The sequence below is a fragment of the Taudactylus pleione genome, unplaced genomic scaffold, assembly GCF_031769625.1.
Source record: "Taudactylus pleione unplaced genomic scaffold, aTauple2 ptg000391l, whole genome shotgun sequence".
In the NCBI taxonomy this organism is placed as follows: domain Eukaryota; kingdom Metazoa; phylum Chordata; class Amphibia; order Anura; family Myobatrachidae; genus Taudactylus; species Taudactylus pleione.
This window is the reverse complement of record NW_028284792.1, coordinates 7191424-7210695: the sequence shown is the minus strand read 5'-3', so window position 1 is coordinate 7210695 and position 19272 is coordinate 7191424. Positions and strand designations below refer to the sequence as shown.

General features: G+C 39.1%; 1 protein-coding gene across 1 annotated transcript in view; it reads left to right on the top strand.

The window, feature by feature from the left end:
- LOC148507550 (S-adenosyl-L-methionine-dependent tRNA 4-demethylwyosine synthase TYW1-like) overlaps nucleotides 1–19272 on the top strand; it is a 217297-nt gene that overhangs the window by 92444 nt on the left and 105581 nt on the right. The window contains exons 11-12 of the mRNA XM_088445921.1: nucleotides 5053–5162; nucleotides 13750–13927. Coding sequence (XP_088302047.1) covers nucleotides 5053–5162; nucleotides 13750–13927 — 288 coding nt within the window. The remainder of the gene's footprint in view (nucleotides 1–5052; nucleotides 5163–13749; nucleotides 13928–19272) is intronic.

Sequence of the window (19272 nt, the reverse complement as noted above, 5' to 3'; positions counted from 1 at the left end):
AACATTTCATTGACTTTAGCAGTGCTTCCAAAATCAGTCTAATTTGTCAATTAAAACAGTGGATTTTGATGTAAGACATTATATTAAATAATGCAGTTTTGGTTTAAGCCTGTGATAGTGTATAATTTGTTTAATTATATATGTTGTAGTTTGGTAAAGTGAACTGATGTGAATAATTTGCAGACCCGTTCAGTATTTTATATATAATAATTTAATTCATGCTTCTCCAGTTTTACTTATGGGTTATTTTTTCCCAACTGTCCTGTACTGCTGAATGACGAAAGACCCATCAACATTGTCAACTCAAGTTTTCCTAGTTGATTTTGCTGGAAAGACAGGGGGTGTGATAAATGTGGCTCATTCATGGATCGGCTGCTTTTCCTGATAATTTGGGGTCCCCACTCACTAGTTATATACAGAGCAGGACTTTAGAATTTTCTGTCCGGTTCTCTATTAAAACACTCTCCTATGCTTGCTGACAGCAGCTGTAGACTGGTAATGCCAAGGTCACTTTAGAAAATTATTTCCCCACTGAAGGTGTGCTTAGAGGAGTTCTGCCAGACTAGTTATAATTGTTCAAAGTGGAACAGCCATTTATGCCATTATTAAAAGCTATTGATAAAATAGTGAGATAAATGCTTTTTTTAATATACTGTTTGTATTTTAAAGACTTTGTGCAATAAATATGCTGCCTTCAGAAACATAACATTTTGCTTTCTATGGTATATTTTAATTAAGCAAGCCGTATATATTTACCTTGTTTACCTATCTTCTATATGATTATATCATCCAGTCACAAAAGTGAAAGGTAATGATACAGAAATAACTGCTAAGCTAGCAATGTTTCAGTGCCATTTGGAGAATTGTAATTCTATCTGTAACAGGTCATATTTTTCCAACTAAGAATTGCTTGTCGTGAAGACACAGTAATATGTATATTGTTTATATATGTACACCTTCCTGCTATTCCCACAGAGCCTAGCATTCCATAAGGAGAGTACATTGCATACCATCTGGTTTACAATGATGAACTTCCAACAGCACCCTTAGGGGGAGATGTATCAAATCTTCTTAGTATGCAAAGTGGAGAATTTGTCCACAAGTACATTCTTTAATATGATTGCTATAAACTGGTTGCTATATGGAACTTCTCAAACTGCCCCTTTTTAGAAGGTTTGATACATCTCCCCCATTGTAACCTAACAATAGGTCTACAGTAAAGACTAATGTAGGAGTCATTACTGATGAGCAACATATTCTCTTGCAACTGAAAGTGCCATTTATAATCCGCACATGTAACCATAAAAAATATTGGCTTATACCTTATTTAATTAGCTATTTTGCAGCCTCTACCAAAATGTTTTTATAATGAATGGGTATATTTTATGATATACCTATTAAAGGAAATGTTGAATAACCTTTGAAATATATCCTTATCTTATGTCAAAGAACGTTACTGATCAAACTAACAGAATTCTCAGTCCCTGATCTGGTCACTGGAATGAAATCTGTTAATTTGCTAGGATGCAATAATTTTCTACTTAGTGGTCGTCTCTCTGACACATGGGATCTGCTACAGTTTAACACTGAAGTCCTTAAACTCTCACGAGCAGGGTCCTCCATCCTCTTGGCTCTTATCTTTCACTATCCTGGTCTACAGTGCACTACCATTTAGTGACTCTGATCCTTTCTGTCTGTTATTCACAGAGCACTGGCACGTAGAGTTCAACTGTTAATATCCTAATACTGTCTTATTAAACATTAATTGTTTTTATTGCATATTTTTGTCATTTTCCATGTATGGCACTGTGGACATTTGTGGAGCCATATAAATAAGAGTAATAATAAAAACAGGTTGGTGGGAAAGTCTGTCGTTGCCTGTTTTAGTGTGTTGTATTGTGCATCAGGAGCTGTGTTTGTGCTAACCTATTTGTTGAAATAGAATTTGAGGGGTGGTTGGGGTTTGATTCCGCAATGGAGCCTCGACCACCCAACCCTCCCCCGCATAATAAATAATATATTTATATTTTCAAGTAAGGTGTGCATTGTACCATGCTTCTCCTGGCTAATGGGAGATTTAGAATGCTCTGGTTTTCGTACACATGTAGCTTTTTTTTTTCCCCGTTCACTTTAATGTTTCACTGAGGGGCATATCGAGGTAGGCTTGGGGTTAAGCTCCTGGTTCCACACCCACGAAACTATTCAATTATTTTACATTTCCCCCACGTGGTAATTCCTTGTGCAAAGTGCGGTAACCAATCAATTACGTTTAAAATGAGTATGCTATGGCTTTTCCCGTGATTTAAATCCAAGAGGCTGCAAGGAAAAGTGCACCCTTGGGGCTTGCATAACCCGGAGGATACAGAACCTAATTGAATAGGTCTGAGCCGTGCGTCTCATTGGGTATGACCCTGAGAGTGTAGTAAATTATTTGTGAACATGAGTATAGGCTAGTGCACAGGTTTCACTTCAAGTGAATGTATAATGTAACCGGAATTTTAAAAGAGAATACAACTCACCAGATATAGTAATTTGAAGCACAATAATCAAAGCAGAAGCTATTCTATATTTCCGGTGGTGCTCCCTTAAAGTCAGGATATGAAATTTGACATGGGAGGAAAGAAGACTCATTTTTGAGAGGCACTCTTACAATATATAGTAGTTTTAAAACTTAACTTTTAATAATATTATATTAAAAATACTCCAAAATTGCACACAATTAATACACAAAAACACACAGTTAAAAGCTAAAGCGATTCAGCTGTACTAAAATAACAGAATCATCCCCATATTTCTCTCTCATACAGTAGGTCAAAGCCCATATATTTGATTATAGAAAAAAAAACACGTTTATATACCTGTAATAGAAGTTTAAAAGGTCAATTCATGTACAGGTAACCTAGTATAACATTAACCATTACAACTAATGGCACCACAATTTGTATTGTAATAATACACGTCTCAGCTCATTAATTTAGTCGTAAATCATACAGTTTCTATCTCCTAATTTGGAAAGAATTGTTTAAGGAAAACAATATAAAAATTATTGTAAATATAACAAATGTGGGAGATAAGACAGTGGAACCTCCCTAAAATACAGAGGTTCTGCTTTTGATCATGTTCAAGAGGCCATTATATAACAAATAAGAGACCTCCATTATGTATGCAGGAGTTATAGCTGCATCTGCTGTTGACTGTGGGGAGCAGCTACCCTGAGTGAGGAAATCCTCACTAGCATATGAGAGTACAGGAAGGAAGATAGAGGAAATACAGCATTACCGGATACATCTATATGAGTCTGGAGATGTCCGGGGAACCCCTGTGTGCACACAGAGGGTATCCCTGCAGACTGACTCCCGCTGGGAGATAGAAACTGTATGATATGTAACTAAATTAATGAGACGTCATGTACAGTATTACAATACAAATTGTGTTGCCATTATTTGCAATGGATATTGTTATAGTATTCTCTGAAATACCTTTCGTGAAGATATTTATCTGTACATGAATTGTCCTTTTAAACGTGTATTACAGGTACATAATTACATAGTAACCAGTGTTTAATTGTATTTTTAACATTTGTTGCATATACACAGACAGTTTATACTATCCTCTTTACACATGATGAGGTGAACTGGGTGCTCTCATTAACTATTCATTACTTTTGGTACATAGTTGAAAGTAGAAACCACTCACCTCTATAAGCAAGTGTGTGTGCTTTTTTATATATACTGTATTACCTATGATTCATAACGCTAGAGGTCTCTAATGCAAATATATGGGCTTTGACCCATTGTAAGATAGAGAAATATGAGGATGATTCTGTGTCATTTTAGTATAACTAAATTGCTTTAGCTTGTTACATTGTGGGGTGTTTGTTCATTTTGTGCAACTTTGGGTGTTTTTTAATATTATATTATTAAATGTTAAGTTTTAAAACTACTTTTGTAGAGTGTCCCGAAAAAAAAATCTAGTGTAGTAAATGACCAATACAGAATCTTGGGGGTAAATGTACTAAGATCCGGGTTTGTCCCGATTTGCATTTTTGGGTAATATCACTTTTTAGCAAATCTGGAATTTACGATCATTAAAGTCGGGTGATTTCTTAATTTTTTCAGGTTGAAATCGGGTGGTTTAATGCCGCAAATTTGGCAGTTTTGAACAACAGAAATGATATCACCATTGGCTCAAGTCGGAAGTACTTTTCACTTTTTTAATACAAATCGGGAATTTACCATTATTCGTTTAGCTAAAGTCTCCCGTTTTACGAGTAGGGTTCCACCTCCACCCACCGTCCTAAGGTGGCGGGCATAGCCCCGGGCTATCAGCCTAGGCCAGGGGTGCCCTGGAGAGGAGGACCCCTTTATTGGGGGGGTCCCCAACTCCCCAGGGATCCCTGGCCTGCGCTGACTAGCGGTCAGGACTGATGCTGCAGCTGAGGGACCCAGTGAAAGGGCTCCCCTGGCTGTGGCATCAGCCCCCGCTAGAAAGAGTCCGGTGCTGGTGCAGGCCCTGCAGCCTGGTGCTAGTACCTAATTTACGGTGGAACCCTACAAGTTTTGTTCCCCGTAATTTTAGGTACCAGGACAGGCTGGCAAGTCTGGGGCTTGTTAGCCTTTTGGGAGGGGAGGGGAGGGGGACCCCATGTAAATTTTTTTTAAACAAATTTAACCCTTAAAAAAAAACAAAAAAAAAACAACAAACAGTCTGCACATATTTCACTGATATGTGCTGGCTGCTTGTTCGAGAGACAAATTCGGCCGCTTTAATTGGGACTTCAAAATGGGCAGGATCGACCAAATACACGAAGAATCAAAACGATCCTGTCAAATCCGGAACCTAGGTAAATTCCCAATTTTTTAATGTGAAAAAGTCCGTTTTTGATCGATCCTATCCAATTTGAAAAACGGGACAAATCGGAACCAAATTGAATCTTAGTATATTTACCCCTTGCAGTTTTCTTATCTGAAAATCAGTGTCCACATCACTAGTCTGATACTTGCCTTTTCTATGGTGTCTCTTTCCATGTTGTAATCTGTGTTTGTACCTCAGGCATCATACAAATCCTGTGGGAACTGAGTGGAGGTGGAAGATGGACCAGCCTGAGAAGATTGTGGAGGAAGCTATTGAGAATCACCAAAACATGATTAAACAATTTAAAGGTAAAATGTTGTTCAGTATATGTAGTAATGTTCAACAAAGGGGGGAGAAAAAGAAGACTTTGCTAGGGGCACTCTTCTTATATAATATATCTAAAAATAAATTTTATTTCAATCTGTGCACTAATTCATTGTTTATTGCTGTGCACAAAAAGAATATACTTTATGTCCAACTCAAAAGATAATTACGTCAGGCTGATGAGGTATTCAGTAACAGTCATAGGATGAATTATTTGCAATGCGTAGGGCAATATCCTATATAACAAATAATGAACAATATAATATATTATGGTGAAAAGTAATTTTTCTTAGGTGGACCAACATATCACACATATAACAGCAACACAAAAATCAGTGTTCCTGTCTACCAATTGTATGGTGAGCGCAATAAAAAATTATTGCAATATAACACTTAATATAATAAGAATATATAATTTAATAGTGTGTAATAAGGCAAGTAATTTTCTTATTTCTAGTATGTTGCCCAGAAAAGGGGGTTGCAGCGTAAATTCATTTAAATAGGTTTCTCCTTTAAAATACTGTATATATCAAATTTAACCACTTGCCTGGCATGGTTACATCAGATGCGACCACACCAGACTGGGCTTTCCTTGACATAGTCGCATCTGATGCGACCAGTCAGAAATGCCCACTAGGCGGCCGCGGGAAGCTAATCTTCTGGCAGCCGCCTATATCAGAGGGACCTGCAGTGATTATCAACCTTTTTCAACTCTAGGCACACTATGCAAGATTTTAAAAATGCCAAGGCAGCTGGGAGGGAATGGCTGGCTGGGCAGGTGGGAGAGAAGGGCTGGCTGGGTGACTGGCCGTGGGTGGGAGGGAAGGGCTGGCTGGCCGCTGGCGGGTGGTAGAGAAGGGCTGGCTGGGTGACTGGCCGTGGGAGGGAAGGGCTGGCTGGCTAGCTGCGGGTGAGTGGGAGGGGAGGGCTACCTGGGTGACTGGTGGGCAGGAGGGAGGACTGGCTGAGTCTTGTGGGGCAAGCAGGCCAGGCAGGCAACGGAGTGTCACCTTGACAAAGATGCCAGAGCAGCGTTGAAACACGTAGGTGAACTCTCTGCCAAGATTCCTTGATTGTCCTAGACACCTGATGCTAAAAGGACAGAGAGCCTCACCGCTTCAGCCACCATTCAGCTGCTGAGGTCTGCTCCTTGCTGCACGCATCTCGGAGCCTCCGACCAGCCTAGCCGCACAGGCTTACACTCAGCTCCCATCTCAGATTGAGCTGGTACATTCACCTGCTCCCCACTGCATGCGGTTGGTTTCCTAATCCAGGACATCGCACATCAGCGCTTCATTCCCCCTGATCCAACCAGGGTTTGCTGCCGGGAGAGAATTTCAATTACCGAAGTCAGGAACACTGCTGCTGCAGATGACATATGGAGATCCAGGCTCCACTCAATAAGGTTTGAGCATTCCTAGTGACTCCTACTGTAACTTTTCCACCGCAGGCTTTGTGGCTGTTAGCACTAACTACTACCATTTAAGAAACCTGTCCCTTTCAACCACTTCATATGGCTGGCAAGTATAGCTATACTTTTTGAACTTGTTTGGAATTCCACCCACTAAATATACTGAGGATACTGTTTGTGTGAGACACAGGACTAAATGTCAAGATTTTGCAACAACTATGTTACAATGTTTATTTTATAATATATGTACAATCAGAGGTATATCATTCATTGTTCTACTATTTTATACATATTTGATAATTAAAATATCATTTTAAACTACCGAACCTTGTTAGATTGTATACACTACTTTATTTACCAGCTGCTTTTTATATTTACAGCAGAAAAGTGGTCCTAACTGAAAGTAGCCAAAAAAACTGACAGTTGAAACTTTAGATTACTCCCAAAACCAGCTCAGTACGTCCAATAGCTTTTGAGGTGTAGCCCCTTAAACACAATGCCCTCCTCTCCGGAATTCTCTGTGGGTAAATTCTGTTTATTCGATTCAGCCTTAATATAAGGGCGCCAACCGTACTCTAATGGGTCTTGGAGTAAAGTGCTCCTATAATGGACTTACATGATATTAGTGCAAATAATACGTATCAGAAGATCTATATAGTACTAAAAACATCATAGCATAACTATATTAAAAATGGCAATTAAATGATAAAATAACAGACTAAAATAAAAAATGTAAACAAAAATAAAGCCTAAAAATAAAAAATGTTTACAATCAATCTCACTGTGTGGTGTCCAAAATATACACAGATTGTAGTCCACTTCCTCAGGTGGGTTAGGTATGGGATGCCAGTGTCCGGGATCCCGGCGGTCAGAATTCCGATACTGGCACCCTGACAGGGTTAGGGCTATTTGACACCAGCCGGTTTTCACCAGCCGGCAAAAAACCAGGGGCAGTATACAAGCACTTGTCCTGGGACAGGACCTGCTCCAGGGCAAGCCAGTCCAGATCCAATCCGACAACGCGACTACAGTGGCCCTCCTCTATCATCAGGGAGGCACGAGAAGTTACGCAGCCATGAAAGAAATGACAAAGGTTCTGATTTGAGCAGAACGTAATCTTCCGGCCATGTCTGCAATATTCATACCAGGAGTATTCAACTGGGAAGCAGACTTCTTAAGCCATCAGGACACACATGCCGGAGAGTGGGCTCTCCATCTGGAAGTGTTTCAGCTCCTGGTAGACAAATGGGGTCTACCAGAAATAGATCTTATGGCATCACGTCACAACCACAAGGTCCCCAGGTACGGGTCCAGGTACAGAAACCCATCAGCAACCTTTCTGGACGCACTGGCAGTAAGATGGGACTTCAAGCTGGTGTATCTATTTCCTCTGATTTCCCTCCTCAAAAGAGTTCTCAGGAAATTCAAGCAAAGAGGTGGAACAGTAATACTGGTGGCTCCGGCTTGGCCCAGACGTCATTTGTTTACCGACATACAGAATCTGTCAATAGACAGTCCGTATCCTCTTCCTTGTATGGCTTTGATGGCGGGGTTCTTGAATCTTCCATCCTAAGAGCGAAAGGTTTTTCCAGTCCTGTAATTCAAACAATGCTTAGGGCACGAAAGCCTGCCTCTGCCCGCATCTATCACAGAGTTTGGCATTCTGTTGGCAATGGTGTTCCCATAGGAAGTATGATCCTAAGGTGTTCAGGATTTTCAGGGTCCTGGCTTTTCTACAGGCAGGTTTAGACCGTGGTCTCCGGTTGGCCACTTTGAGAGTGCAGGTTTCTACACTGTCAGCCTGGTTCCAGAGAAAGATTGCCTCATTACCAGATGTCAGAATTTTTTTTCAAGGAGTTCTGCGAGTTCAACCTCCTTCTTGTTACACCGGCAGTACCGTGGGATTTGTCATTGGTTCTTAAAGGGCTATAAGGTCCCCAATTTGAACCTCTGGACTCTGTAGATTTTAAATGGTTGACAGCAATGACACTTTCTCCTTGCTATCTTTTCTGCACGCAGTCTCTCTGATTTGGCAGCGTTTTCTTGTCGCTCCTCATTTTTGATTTTTCACCAGGATAGAGCTGTTCTTCGTACAAGGGAGGGTTACCTTCCTAAGGTAGTGTCTCATTTTCATGTGAATTAATAAATTGTAGTTCCAGCTTTTCAGGCTCCAGATCCTTCTGTAGGTGAAGCCTCCCTGGATGTAGTTCGTGCTCTCCGTATATATGTGGCGCGTACAACCGCTGTTAGAAAATCAGATGCTTTGTTTTGTATTATATGGTTTTCACAAACGAGGATGGTCAGCTAATAAGCAGACTCTGGCGAGATGGCTACGCATGACTATCTCTCAGGTGTACACACACAGGCTGATCTCCCTGTCCTAAGCATGGTGGCAGCACATTCTACTCTGTTTGTAGGGCCATCGTGGGTTAGTTATGGTGCCTCTGCTGAACAATTTTGTAACGCAGCCATGTGGTCTTCTGTCCACACTTTTATATATAGAGGAGGAACCCGAGGCATCCTGGGAGCTGAAGCTTTAACTGTTTGGTGCCTGGATCTCTCCAACCATAATATCCACATGGTATCCCTGTGAACCCTATGGACCTCAAAGAAAAAGAGTTATCTAGGTAAATCTACCGTAACTCTAATTTTTTTTTCACCTGTCTCAGACAGGTAAAAAAAATCCTTGATAAATGCCTGTTTCGGGGCTAATTGAATAGCCCCTGGGGGGATAATTAGCTGCGGTAAATTACGGAGGCTAATTGTACCCCATTCTGTGGGTATTTTGTTTTTCCCTCTATAAACCACTGACACTTGTGGCACACAGACATTACAACAGTTTATAATATACTACATATTAATGTTTCTTTTAATATTCTGATCATAAAATCCACTTTGCATTACTGTAAAAATAATTGAGCATAAGATTCCATAATCACAGTGTTTTGTAGAGTGCAGAGAATAAATGTAATGCTCATTTCTGAGACGTTCATACAATCAGATATACAGTGAGCTGTTCTTATTGCCAAATTTACTCTGTTTTCATTTATTAAATAAGTTTTTTTATGATCTCTAAAACCTCTTCACATTTTCCAGCAGTATTTAGGAACTAGTGATGGGGTTTTTGAATTATACATTAAAGAGCCTACTATGCAATGAAATGGTTAGTCTCTTGTTTGCCTGCTTATAAGAATAACTGATATATTTAAGTTGGAATTTATGATCATAGTACAGAAGCACAAATCTGCAGTGCTACCACTATAAAGAATGTAACTGTTCTGGGATCTGGCTTGTGAAATTGGATAACATGCTTCCAGAAGGGTTATACTGACCTGTTAGAAGTATTCATAGTTGTCAAGAAGCCTCACATTAGTGTAACATACGAACATTCGCTAGATACTCAGACTTGGTTGCAGAGGACTAGATAATTGATTGCAAACAAACGAAAAAACAAAATAAAAACACTATACAAGTTCACTTTGCTCCCAGAATAAGGATTCTGTTACTGGAACATAAGGATTGAAAATGTTTATACTTTTTAAAAAGATTACAATCTAGGGCTATGTTTACACAAGAATGTAGGTGTCATAGCTTGTTGAATAATAAAGATCTCTAGCATTCTCAATTTGTTACTGCAAGTTTGCTGGTGATGATTTTCTAATATACAGTAGAGGTTTTTTCAATAATATTACACAGTATGAACAGAGAATATGTAATACCCACACTCTGATCCATTTTGTCAGAAGCCAATAAAACTACTATGTTTTTGGATTGTGGCACCTGGAGCAAACCAACATAAACGGGGGGGGTGGAAGACATGCAAATTCCATACAGACAGAGCTCTGGCTTGATTCAAACCAATGACTTCAGTGTTGTGAGCCAGCAATTCTATCTACTTTGCCACCATGGTTGTTCACCTAAGGTTAACATGAACTATTTACTGCCTGTGGACTGTGTGTACTAGAATGATTTGCATCATGCTTGCTGTTTCATTCAGCCTGGTAAATCTTTGGAGAATGAACCCAAGAAGTCAAGAAAGGTACCATTGTCCTTGTTGTGTTGAAGGAAAACAGTTTGAAGAGCACAGGTAGTGTGTACACATTCCCTTCTAAGCGTACATGTGTGTACATGGCTTTTCTTGAACTTAGTCATGATACCCTAGTTGTTGACAAATTTGTGGGGCTACCATCTGGAATATCCTGATGAGTAATTGCAGGGCGGTGGGTTTTATTATGAACTGCAACGTTTGTGAGTCTCTGAAACTTTTGGGGAGTATGCAGTTATATGCTGTACTAACAGATTTACAAGGTGAGATGAAGCTTGTGAACCCTGTTGTAAGTCTTTCCATATACATGAATATTTGTCTTGTTGGAGCTAAAGATTGCTGTGAGAGAGTGTTGTCAATAACATTTATTTCAACTTGAAATATTTGAATCAAATCTTCTCATCACTGTAATAACTTTTGTTTTATACAGCATGAAGAGAACTTGCCTTGTATTATTCATAAACAATGAAACTTCCCTTTTGTGCTTACTATTTTATGACTACCTTTTCTCCCAGTGAATAAAAGAATGCGAGTTTTCATGAAGCAAGTGGGCAATACAAAAATATGAATTGTTAGGCTGAAGATCAGTAAATTGGCTCATATAACCTTCCTGAACTATGGTGACCTTGTCACCATTATTTTATAGATTTTCAATGTATAGTAACCTGACTTTTATAGCTATAACTTTTTTTTCTAAGAATAATGTTGTTAAAAAGATTTTAGACTTTTATATAAATTATGTTAAAGAAATTGATATCCATGATTTTTGTGAGCAGTCTAATATTTAAAATGCTGGAAAATGAAGTTATCTGAGCACTTTGTCATCAATACCATTAACATATTGACTTCCATTTATTAAAAAGTACTGGTCTCTGACCAGAGTTATGAAGAGTGTTCACCTTACCACCTCTTGCACACCTACTTTCCTGGAATGCTCCAGGAGATCCCCTGATTTCAGAGAGCTCTCCTGAGGTCCTGGGAAAGTGACCAGCCCTCTTGCATACCATCGACCTCTGCAATAATGTGGGTGGGGCCATGATGACACAGTTCTCTTTAGCATGCTCCCTGTAGTCGCCCATGGGATCTCACTCTCAAGAATCTCTCTGAGGGAGTCCAGTAAAGCCAATAGCTAACCTTCAACTTAGAATATTGTTAACTGGTTTACTTCTTTACCTTTTGCTTTTTGCATTTAAAAACAATATAATTTGCTGTACCAGGGGTAGGCAACCTGTGGCACTCCAGCTGCTGTGGAACTACACATCTCAGCATGCCCCTGTCAGAGTTTTAGCATGCCCTAGCAGCAAAACTGTGTTAGGACATGTTGGGAGGTTTAATTCCACTGCAGCTGGAGTGCCACTGGTTGCCTACCCCTGTGCTATATGATCTAAGCTGCATATCATGTAAACTATTATTATTATATTGTCTAAATGTTTGCAAAATAATACCTTAAGATTGTTTTGAAATTACAAATGTAGGAAAATGTGGGTGTTCAAAAGCTTTAAGACTTTTCCTCCCATTTAACATTTTGTTCTTTTGTTAGGTAGACTTGAATCTGAAATTGTTGTATTTAGGGGAAGTTAGGCCAATATCATAAAAAGATCTGGGTAAATAAAAATTACATTAATATTATCTGCAAGTCTGGAGCAGGCAACCTGCGCAGGAGCGATGGCCACATGGGGAACAGCTGGGCTGTCGGAATGCCGAACCCCTGGTAGGTAATATTTTAAGCTCTGGTTTAAATAGAGATTCCACCTTAAACTAAATATTAGTATTCTAAAAACGACTGCATGATGACGACATTGTAATCGTGCAGTCGTTTGTCAGTCTGTGATGAGCCTGCACTAAACGAGCAGTCATTCAGTGAAGGCTCGTCAATCATCTGCAAACATGCTCAACCTGACGTTATCATCAGGTTGACCAGCATGTTTGCACGATGATGGATGTCTAAACGACCAGCGGGTACACGCATCGCTGGTCGTTTTAGAAATTTTTGCCAACGATTGAACGTTGTAGGTCTCTTTCCTCTTGGGGGTGGAAAGTGATGTTACAATGGGGCCTATGGACAAGTGGTGGTGCAACTCACGCCCTAGGTATATATTTTAAATAAAATATTTGAATATTTTTAAAAATAAATTTTAAACTTTATTATAATTTTTTTTTTTTTTGCATTTCAATTTGTGACTGGTTTGTAGGGGGGGGGGAATGTTTAGTTATAGGATGATGCATTTAACAAGTGTCAGATGTTCCTAAACTGCTATTGGCTAAAATAGAAAGTTAGTAGGCTGATGGCATTGTTAAGATTAGAATTTTCATATTCTTCCTTTAACTCTATTATCAGCCATTGATTTTATCTTGCTGCCTAAATTGTGAGAAAATGATTGCTTGTGAACTGTGATATCATATTTTACTTCAATTGTTGATGGTTTGGGGTGCAACACTATTCAATACGTAACAAAGACCCCATGCAGAGTCCTTTGAAAATTGTGGTTCCCATCTCTGGTTCGCTTTAGTATATTATGATGCATAATCATAATTACATGTTTAATACCAATTGTTTTATTACCTATGCAAGTATTTGCTATCTTAGCCCTAAGGGTCATTTACAGCTTTTATGTGCAGTGTTTTGCTGTGAGTCAGTGTTGGGAAAATAAAAAGCCAACTGTTAACGTAAGCCCTTAATTTTCAGTATTGGGTAGAGCTGTGTTTACGATTGACACATACAGTGCATTATTTTAAGAATAAAATTTTTATTGAAAGGTATAAAATGGTATAACATTATACAGATGACCTTGCAACAAACCAAAGCAGACATATTTAACACGGTATACCCACAATCCTGACTATAACTGCACCCATGAGAAATATGGCCTGTGATGATCGTATTAACCATAAGAAGGCGAGGTATGTAAAACATAATACACTTCATAACAGTGCCTTAGAAAATATCTTTATTTCAACTTGTGTTAAAGCACCAAATGTCAACTAATCTTTGACAAGATCCAGATTTTCAAGGGTATAGTCGAAATTATCTCCTTCGGTGTAAATCCACTGACTTCAATTATTGTATTTGTTACTCCAACCAACATGTAATCATTTATTTCTATTTTTCCTTCAGGGGTGCCTGGTGTGAAGCCTGACCGATTTGAGGAAGGTATGGCTGTCAAACACTGTGCTCTCTCCTTGGTAGGAGAACCAATTATGTATCCTGAGATCAACCGACTTCTCCGGTTGCTTCATCATCAACAAATCTCTAGTTTCCTAGTCACAAATGCACAGTTCCCAAAGGAAATAAGGTAAAGCCCTATTAGCCTAATCACAATGTATTCATGTAATAAACTAATAAATGGTTCCTTTGTTCAGCAGTCTGCAAACTGAAGGGGGAGATGCACTAAGCCTTGAAGAGTAATAAAGTGGAGAGTGATTATGTACCACACAAACAGCTCCTGTCCGTTTATAGGCTATGTTTGGAAAATGACAGGAGCTGATTGGTTGGTACTTTATCTTCTCCAAGTCTTAGTGCATTATCCCCCTTAATTTATTGCCCAAACTTTCTAATCCTGTATATATCAATTTTATTCATAAACCGTAAACCAGGAATGTTGTGATTTTGAAACTAAGAAGTGAACGAACTAGTTGCTTTTGTTTGATGAATATCTGCTTTCCCATTCAGCTTGGGCCCTCTTGCCTTTGTCCGTTACTACCCAGTTTGGTTCTATTAATGTTGTTTCCATTTGTAAAGCACAACGGAATATGCTGTGCTATATAAGAAACTGATAATAATAATAAAAATAATAATAATAATAATAAAAAAAAAAATAATACATTCTATGAGAAGATAACACTCCTTTTGGACTGTCACTGCTATATTGAATAATCCTCTGTTGATCATTAGAGTCAATAATTGTTTAGCTGAGAGTCTAGCAAGGGAAGCCGTTTGTGTTCTAGGACTAGGTCGCACCAACATGTACAGACAACCAGTGACTGCCAGGACTTGCTTAGGGCATGTATTTCCACATTAACTGAGACCACTTGGCTGGAAATTGCTATTGGTTACAGTTTTTTACTATTATTCCATTAACGATCACCTCAGGGGTTACCAGAAGAACCCCAGAGTTATTCAGCACAGACCTTGGCTTTAGGAGGGGTTGTCTAGCTCGTCCACCCTCTATATGCTCTAGCCACATGCCTATGTAGGCTAAGATTGGTTTCCAGTATTACAAGGCCCTGTGCTGCATTTTTCTCTTCTGCAGGGCATTGTATTTTTGTTTTGTTTTTATGCATTAACTGTAGCTTCTACAAAATTATTTCAGTGGACTTTATGCATGTAGATCACATGCTGAGAAGCTATTAAAATTAAAAGAATCTTATGGTGCTTACACCCAGAACGATATATCGTTACGATATGAACGATAACGATATCTTTCCATGTGTATGCAATGGATGTCCAACGATGCGTGCTTCCGCTGGACGATAACTATATCATCCATCGGGCATGCATGCAGGCCAATCTGGACGATATTGTGCATTTTCCTAGGGGTTTGCGATCGTTGGTCGTTCATCGTTGGTGATATCTTTGTTGTGTGGATGAACAATATCATTCGTCCAGCACACCAGGAATTTAAAGGGAAATCGTTCAGCGATATCATTCCCTGAACAGATCGTCCTGTGTGTACCCAGCATTACTCCTCCCACTGGTTTACAGGCCTGCTTTCTGGAATTCCAAATTTCATATTCGTAAATGCCTATTAGTTGATGCATCCAGTCTATAGTTTACGTTGCAGAAATTTATTTCTGTGACTCAAGTACATGGCAGTTTTTTCCTAAACTTGGTAAATTGCACAACCAATGTGTTTGTGTGTGTGTATATATTGTGTGTGTATTAAATGTATGTGGCAATGCATTTCGCTCAAGCCCTCAATAATTTATCAGCATTGCACTACAAAATTGTTGAACAGGTTTTGGCACCTAGAAGAGGTGGCAGATAGAGCAAAAATTATCCTGCAACTTGAAAGCCGCTGGATCCGTAGATTAGATATTGTCACCTACGGTTAAATGAGACCCTGTGCTTGCATTGCTTTCCGTAATGAGCTTTGTTTTTAGGTCCCATTGTTTGTTTAGTATCTCTGTACGGTTACATAGTTTTCCAATATTGTGTAGCACAAAGTTTTTTATTTTTTTGTAACGAACTATCTCATCCTGGATGATTACACTTATGTTGATGCTTTTGTAAGTTTTACTGCGTCTTGATAAAGGTCTAGAAGGACCGAAATGTTGACATTGACTTTATTGGCTCATTGGTAACTTTATAAAATGCTGAGTACTCCAGAATCCCTGACATCTGATAAGTGCCCTTTATTGGCCTACATGGATATTTTATACTCCTATTTGTACTGCTCCTGTACAGTTCATGAGGAAGCACCTCAGCAGCTGTCCTTTATGTGATGCGAGTGTGGAACGCTGATCTAAAATGTAACTGTTGTTGGATTCAAGTAAATATTTGGTGCAGACAGACTGGTGAGTGCCTCTTTATTTTTGTGTGTATATATATATATATATTGTGGTTACAACTCGCATCACCTGAAAGACAGTTAGGGGTGCTTCCTCATGAACTCTAGTATTCATTTGTTTAACTGCATGTAGAGGTGTCAAGGTGAAAAATCACATTTGTTATTTTGAAATCTCTTCAGAAGAAGATATAGCTGGCCATACACTAAGCCAGTGTTTCCCAAATTCATTCCTCAGGGAGCACTAACCGTGCATGTTTTGCAGGTCTCCTCACAGAATCACAAGTGAATTAATAAGCTTCATATTTGGATCTTTAAAAATGTCAGCTAGTAATGAAATATACCTGTGCACCAACTAGGAAAAATGGAAACCATGCACTGTTACTGCTCAATGAGGAATGAGTGTGCGAAACACTGCACTAGACTAACTTTCATCCAACTACTGTAGTTGGTTGGTTGGAATGAAAATCTTCTAATGTAAAGGAGCAAATGATAATTGGAAATTTGCTCCCAAACGCCGGAAAACAGATGAAAACGGTCATTCAGACAAGTTTGTTAAATCTGTTTGATTTAACCAACATGTCTGAACTTGTGGTTTGGGAGCAAATAGTTGATTGTCATTTGCTCCCATACATTACTGGATTTTCAAACCAACCAACTAGTTGTTTGGATGAAAGGTGATCTGGTATATTGCCAGCTTATGTCTGTGATTTGACAAGAGGCTGGAACTGGAATTTACCATTTTATTTAACAGGTCTGGCAGAGAATAAGCAGACGCACATATAGCTTGCCATCGCTTCCTTTATTCATCAGGCAGTGGTATTTTATTAATAACGACCACAGCTTCATGTCAATGTCCTACAAGTAGAATTAATATCAACATAAATAATGACTTTAGCCATTATATAGCAGTGGAGCAATATCGAAGCATACAAGTATTTATAGGAAAAATACATGGTACGTTATTTGGTATATTTAATCTGTAAAAATTTATAAAAATATTTAATAGAACATGGGATACAGTCTTATACCAGACCCTTTAATTCTTCTGTACTTAATTTACTGATTGTGACATTCTTAGATTGTGAGACAGTTTGTGTTAAAAAAAACCCAAAAAACTAATTTATAAATTTTTTTACATGAGAAGTAAATTTAACTTCATATATGATATATTGTGACATACTGCATTATTATACATTTTTATTATATTCCTATTTAAAATGCTACTAGCTAGAGAACTTGCCACAGAAGTTTAGAACTCTACACTTAAACTGGCCAAACACACTATTATATTACAGTTGGCATTCTCCTTTGTCAAATAAAGCAGTTATTTGCCAATAATGTATCAAATACTGATTTGTACGTTATGGGGCATATTCACCCCTTTGCTAATTGTTGGCTCGGAACTTTTCAACTAGGTCATGTATCCCCCGCGCATTACGCCCTAAAGGCGCACTCTTCCTCGCAGCCTCAAGAGCTGCGAAGAAAGGTCAGCATTAAAATGCACCTTCTTGGTTTTAACGTGCAGGGAAACCCATATATTCCGCATTTTACATGGAATTTATGGGATACCGGACATTGCTCTAGGGTTTACCGAGTGGGGAAAATGCAGAATAACTGAATAGCTCTTGGCGTGAAACCCCACTCGGTAAACCTCACGCCTAATTGGATATGTCCCTATATGTAACTAAATCTTTAATTCCTTCATAGTAGAGAATTGATTCTGTAACAGAGACTGTGACTGACCACTAGGCAGCCAAGCTGAAATGTACTCTGTATTAATGCATTCTTACAATTAGGAGGGTCCGTCATGTCACGAGCTCAGATGTGTACAGACTAGCTTTAGATAATGGCTTATGTGGGAGGAGCTTCAGATGTCTATAGTGGAGTGAGAAAGTAATACCTTTTTACAGAGTTGTAGGTCATTGTCAAGTTAATTCTGAATAAAGTATTTCAAATTCATGATTTTATATGAAAATGTTGTGCTTTGTTCGTTCAACTCATTAAACTTGGTTAGAGATATCTAATGCTGGGCATACACTGCCACAAAAAATGCCTGTCAGACCAACAGATATTTTATCTGGCAACCTGTCACCCTGCAGATATCGCGGGCATACACTGTGAGATATCTCAGTGTACTGGCCACGATATCTGCGCTCCGGCCCTCGGGGATGAGACAGGGGAAATGTCTGTCTGTCGGCTGCGGCTGGACATACGCTGCCCGATGCGGCCGTCGTTTAACATACAAAATATCGCTTTGGACTGGTATGCTGGACAATCCGGCATGCCCGACCGACAAGGCGCAGTTGTGATTGAGGCACGCAGTATCAGAAATGTCGGAAGCATGGAGATGGTCCCTCTTATGGTCGTGTTATTGGAGTGTCACACGCATGTTACTAAAGTTTGTACACACATAGCCACTTCATCGTTCACATTGGTGGCTATACTCTGATAGAGAATCTGCACTTGCCATAGAAATGGTGCAAGTTTCGATAATGTGACCGATGGTGGCATCTAAAGGCTCACCAGGCTGTATTACAGCATGTACATACACTCAAAGTGGACATCTTAGTCCTTGCACATTCATTTGCATGGATGTACACCAGGAAAAGGATTTGTAGCTGCATTTGCATAAAGTTGCAGATGGGCGACCGTGTCTGCGTCCACCTCTGATTCAGATCTATCATCTCCAGCTATTTTCAGAATGAACCAGATGATCTGAAGTGCAATTGGATAATAATGTTTGGTACTTCTGCAGTGTACTTTAAAAATACTAGTATACACCTGTTAACATTATGAGGGGAATTCAATTAGAGGTGAAAAGCCATATTCGCCTGTTTTTTTGCGAAAAATTAGCCTAAAAAAAATTCGCCAAATTCAATTCCAGGACAATTTCGCCTAAGTGGAAACAATTCTCCAAAAATGATTCTCCAATCAATAGCTGATGAAAAGAAATGCAAAATCTTTATTTTGGGGTGCAAACGTGGGGAGACAACTCAGACCCCTTGGGACAGCCCCCCCCAAAGGACAAATCTGCAAAAAAAACCCAAAAACCTAAGAACACCCCAAAAAAGACATGTCATTTTTGGGGTGAAAATTTTAAAAGTGGGGGGATAAACATAAAAAGTATCGAA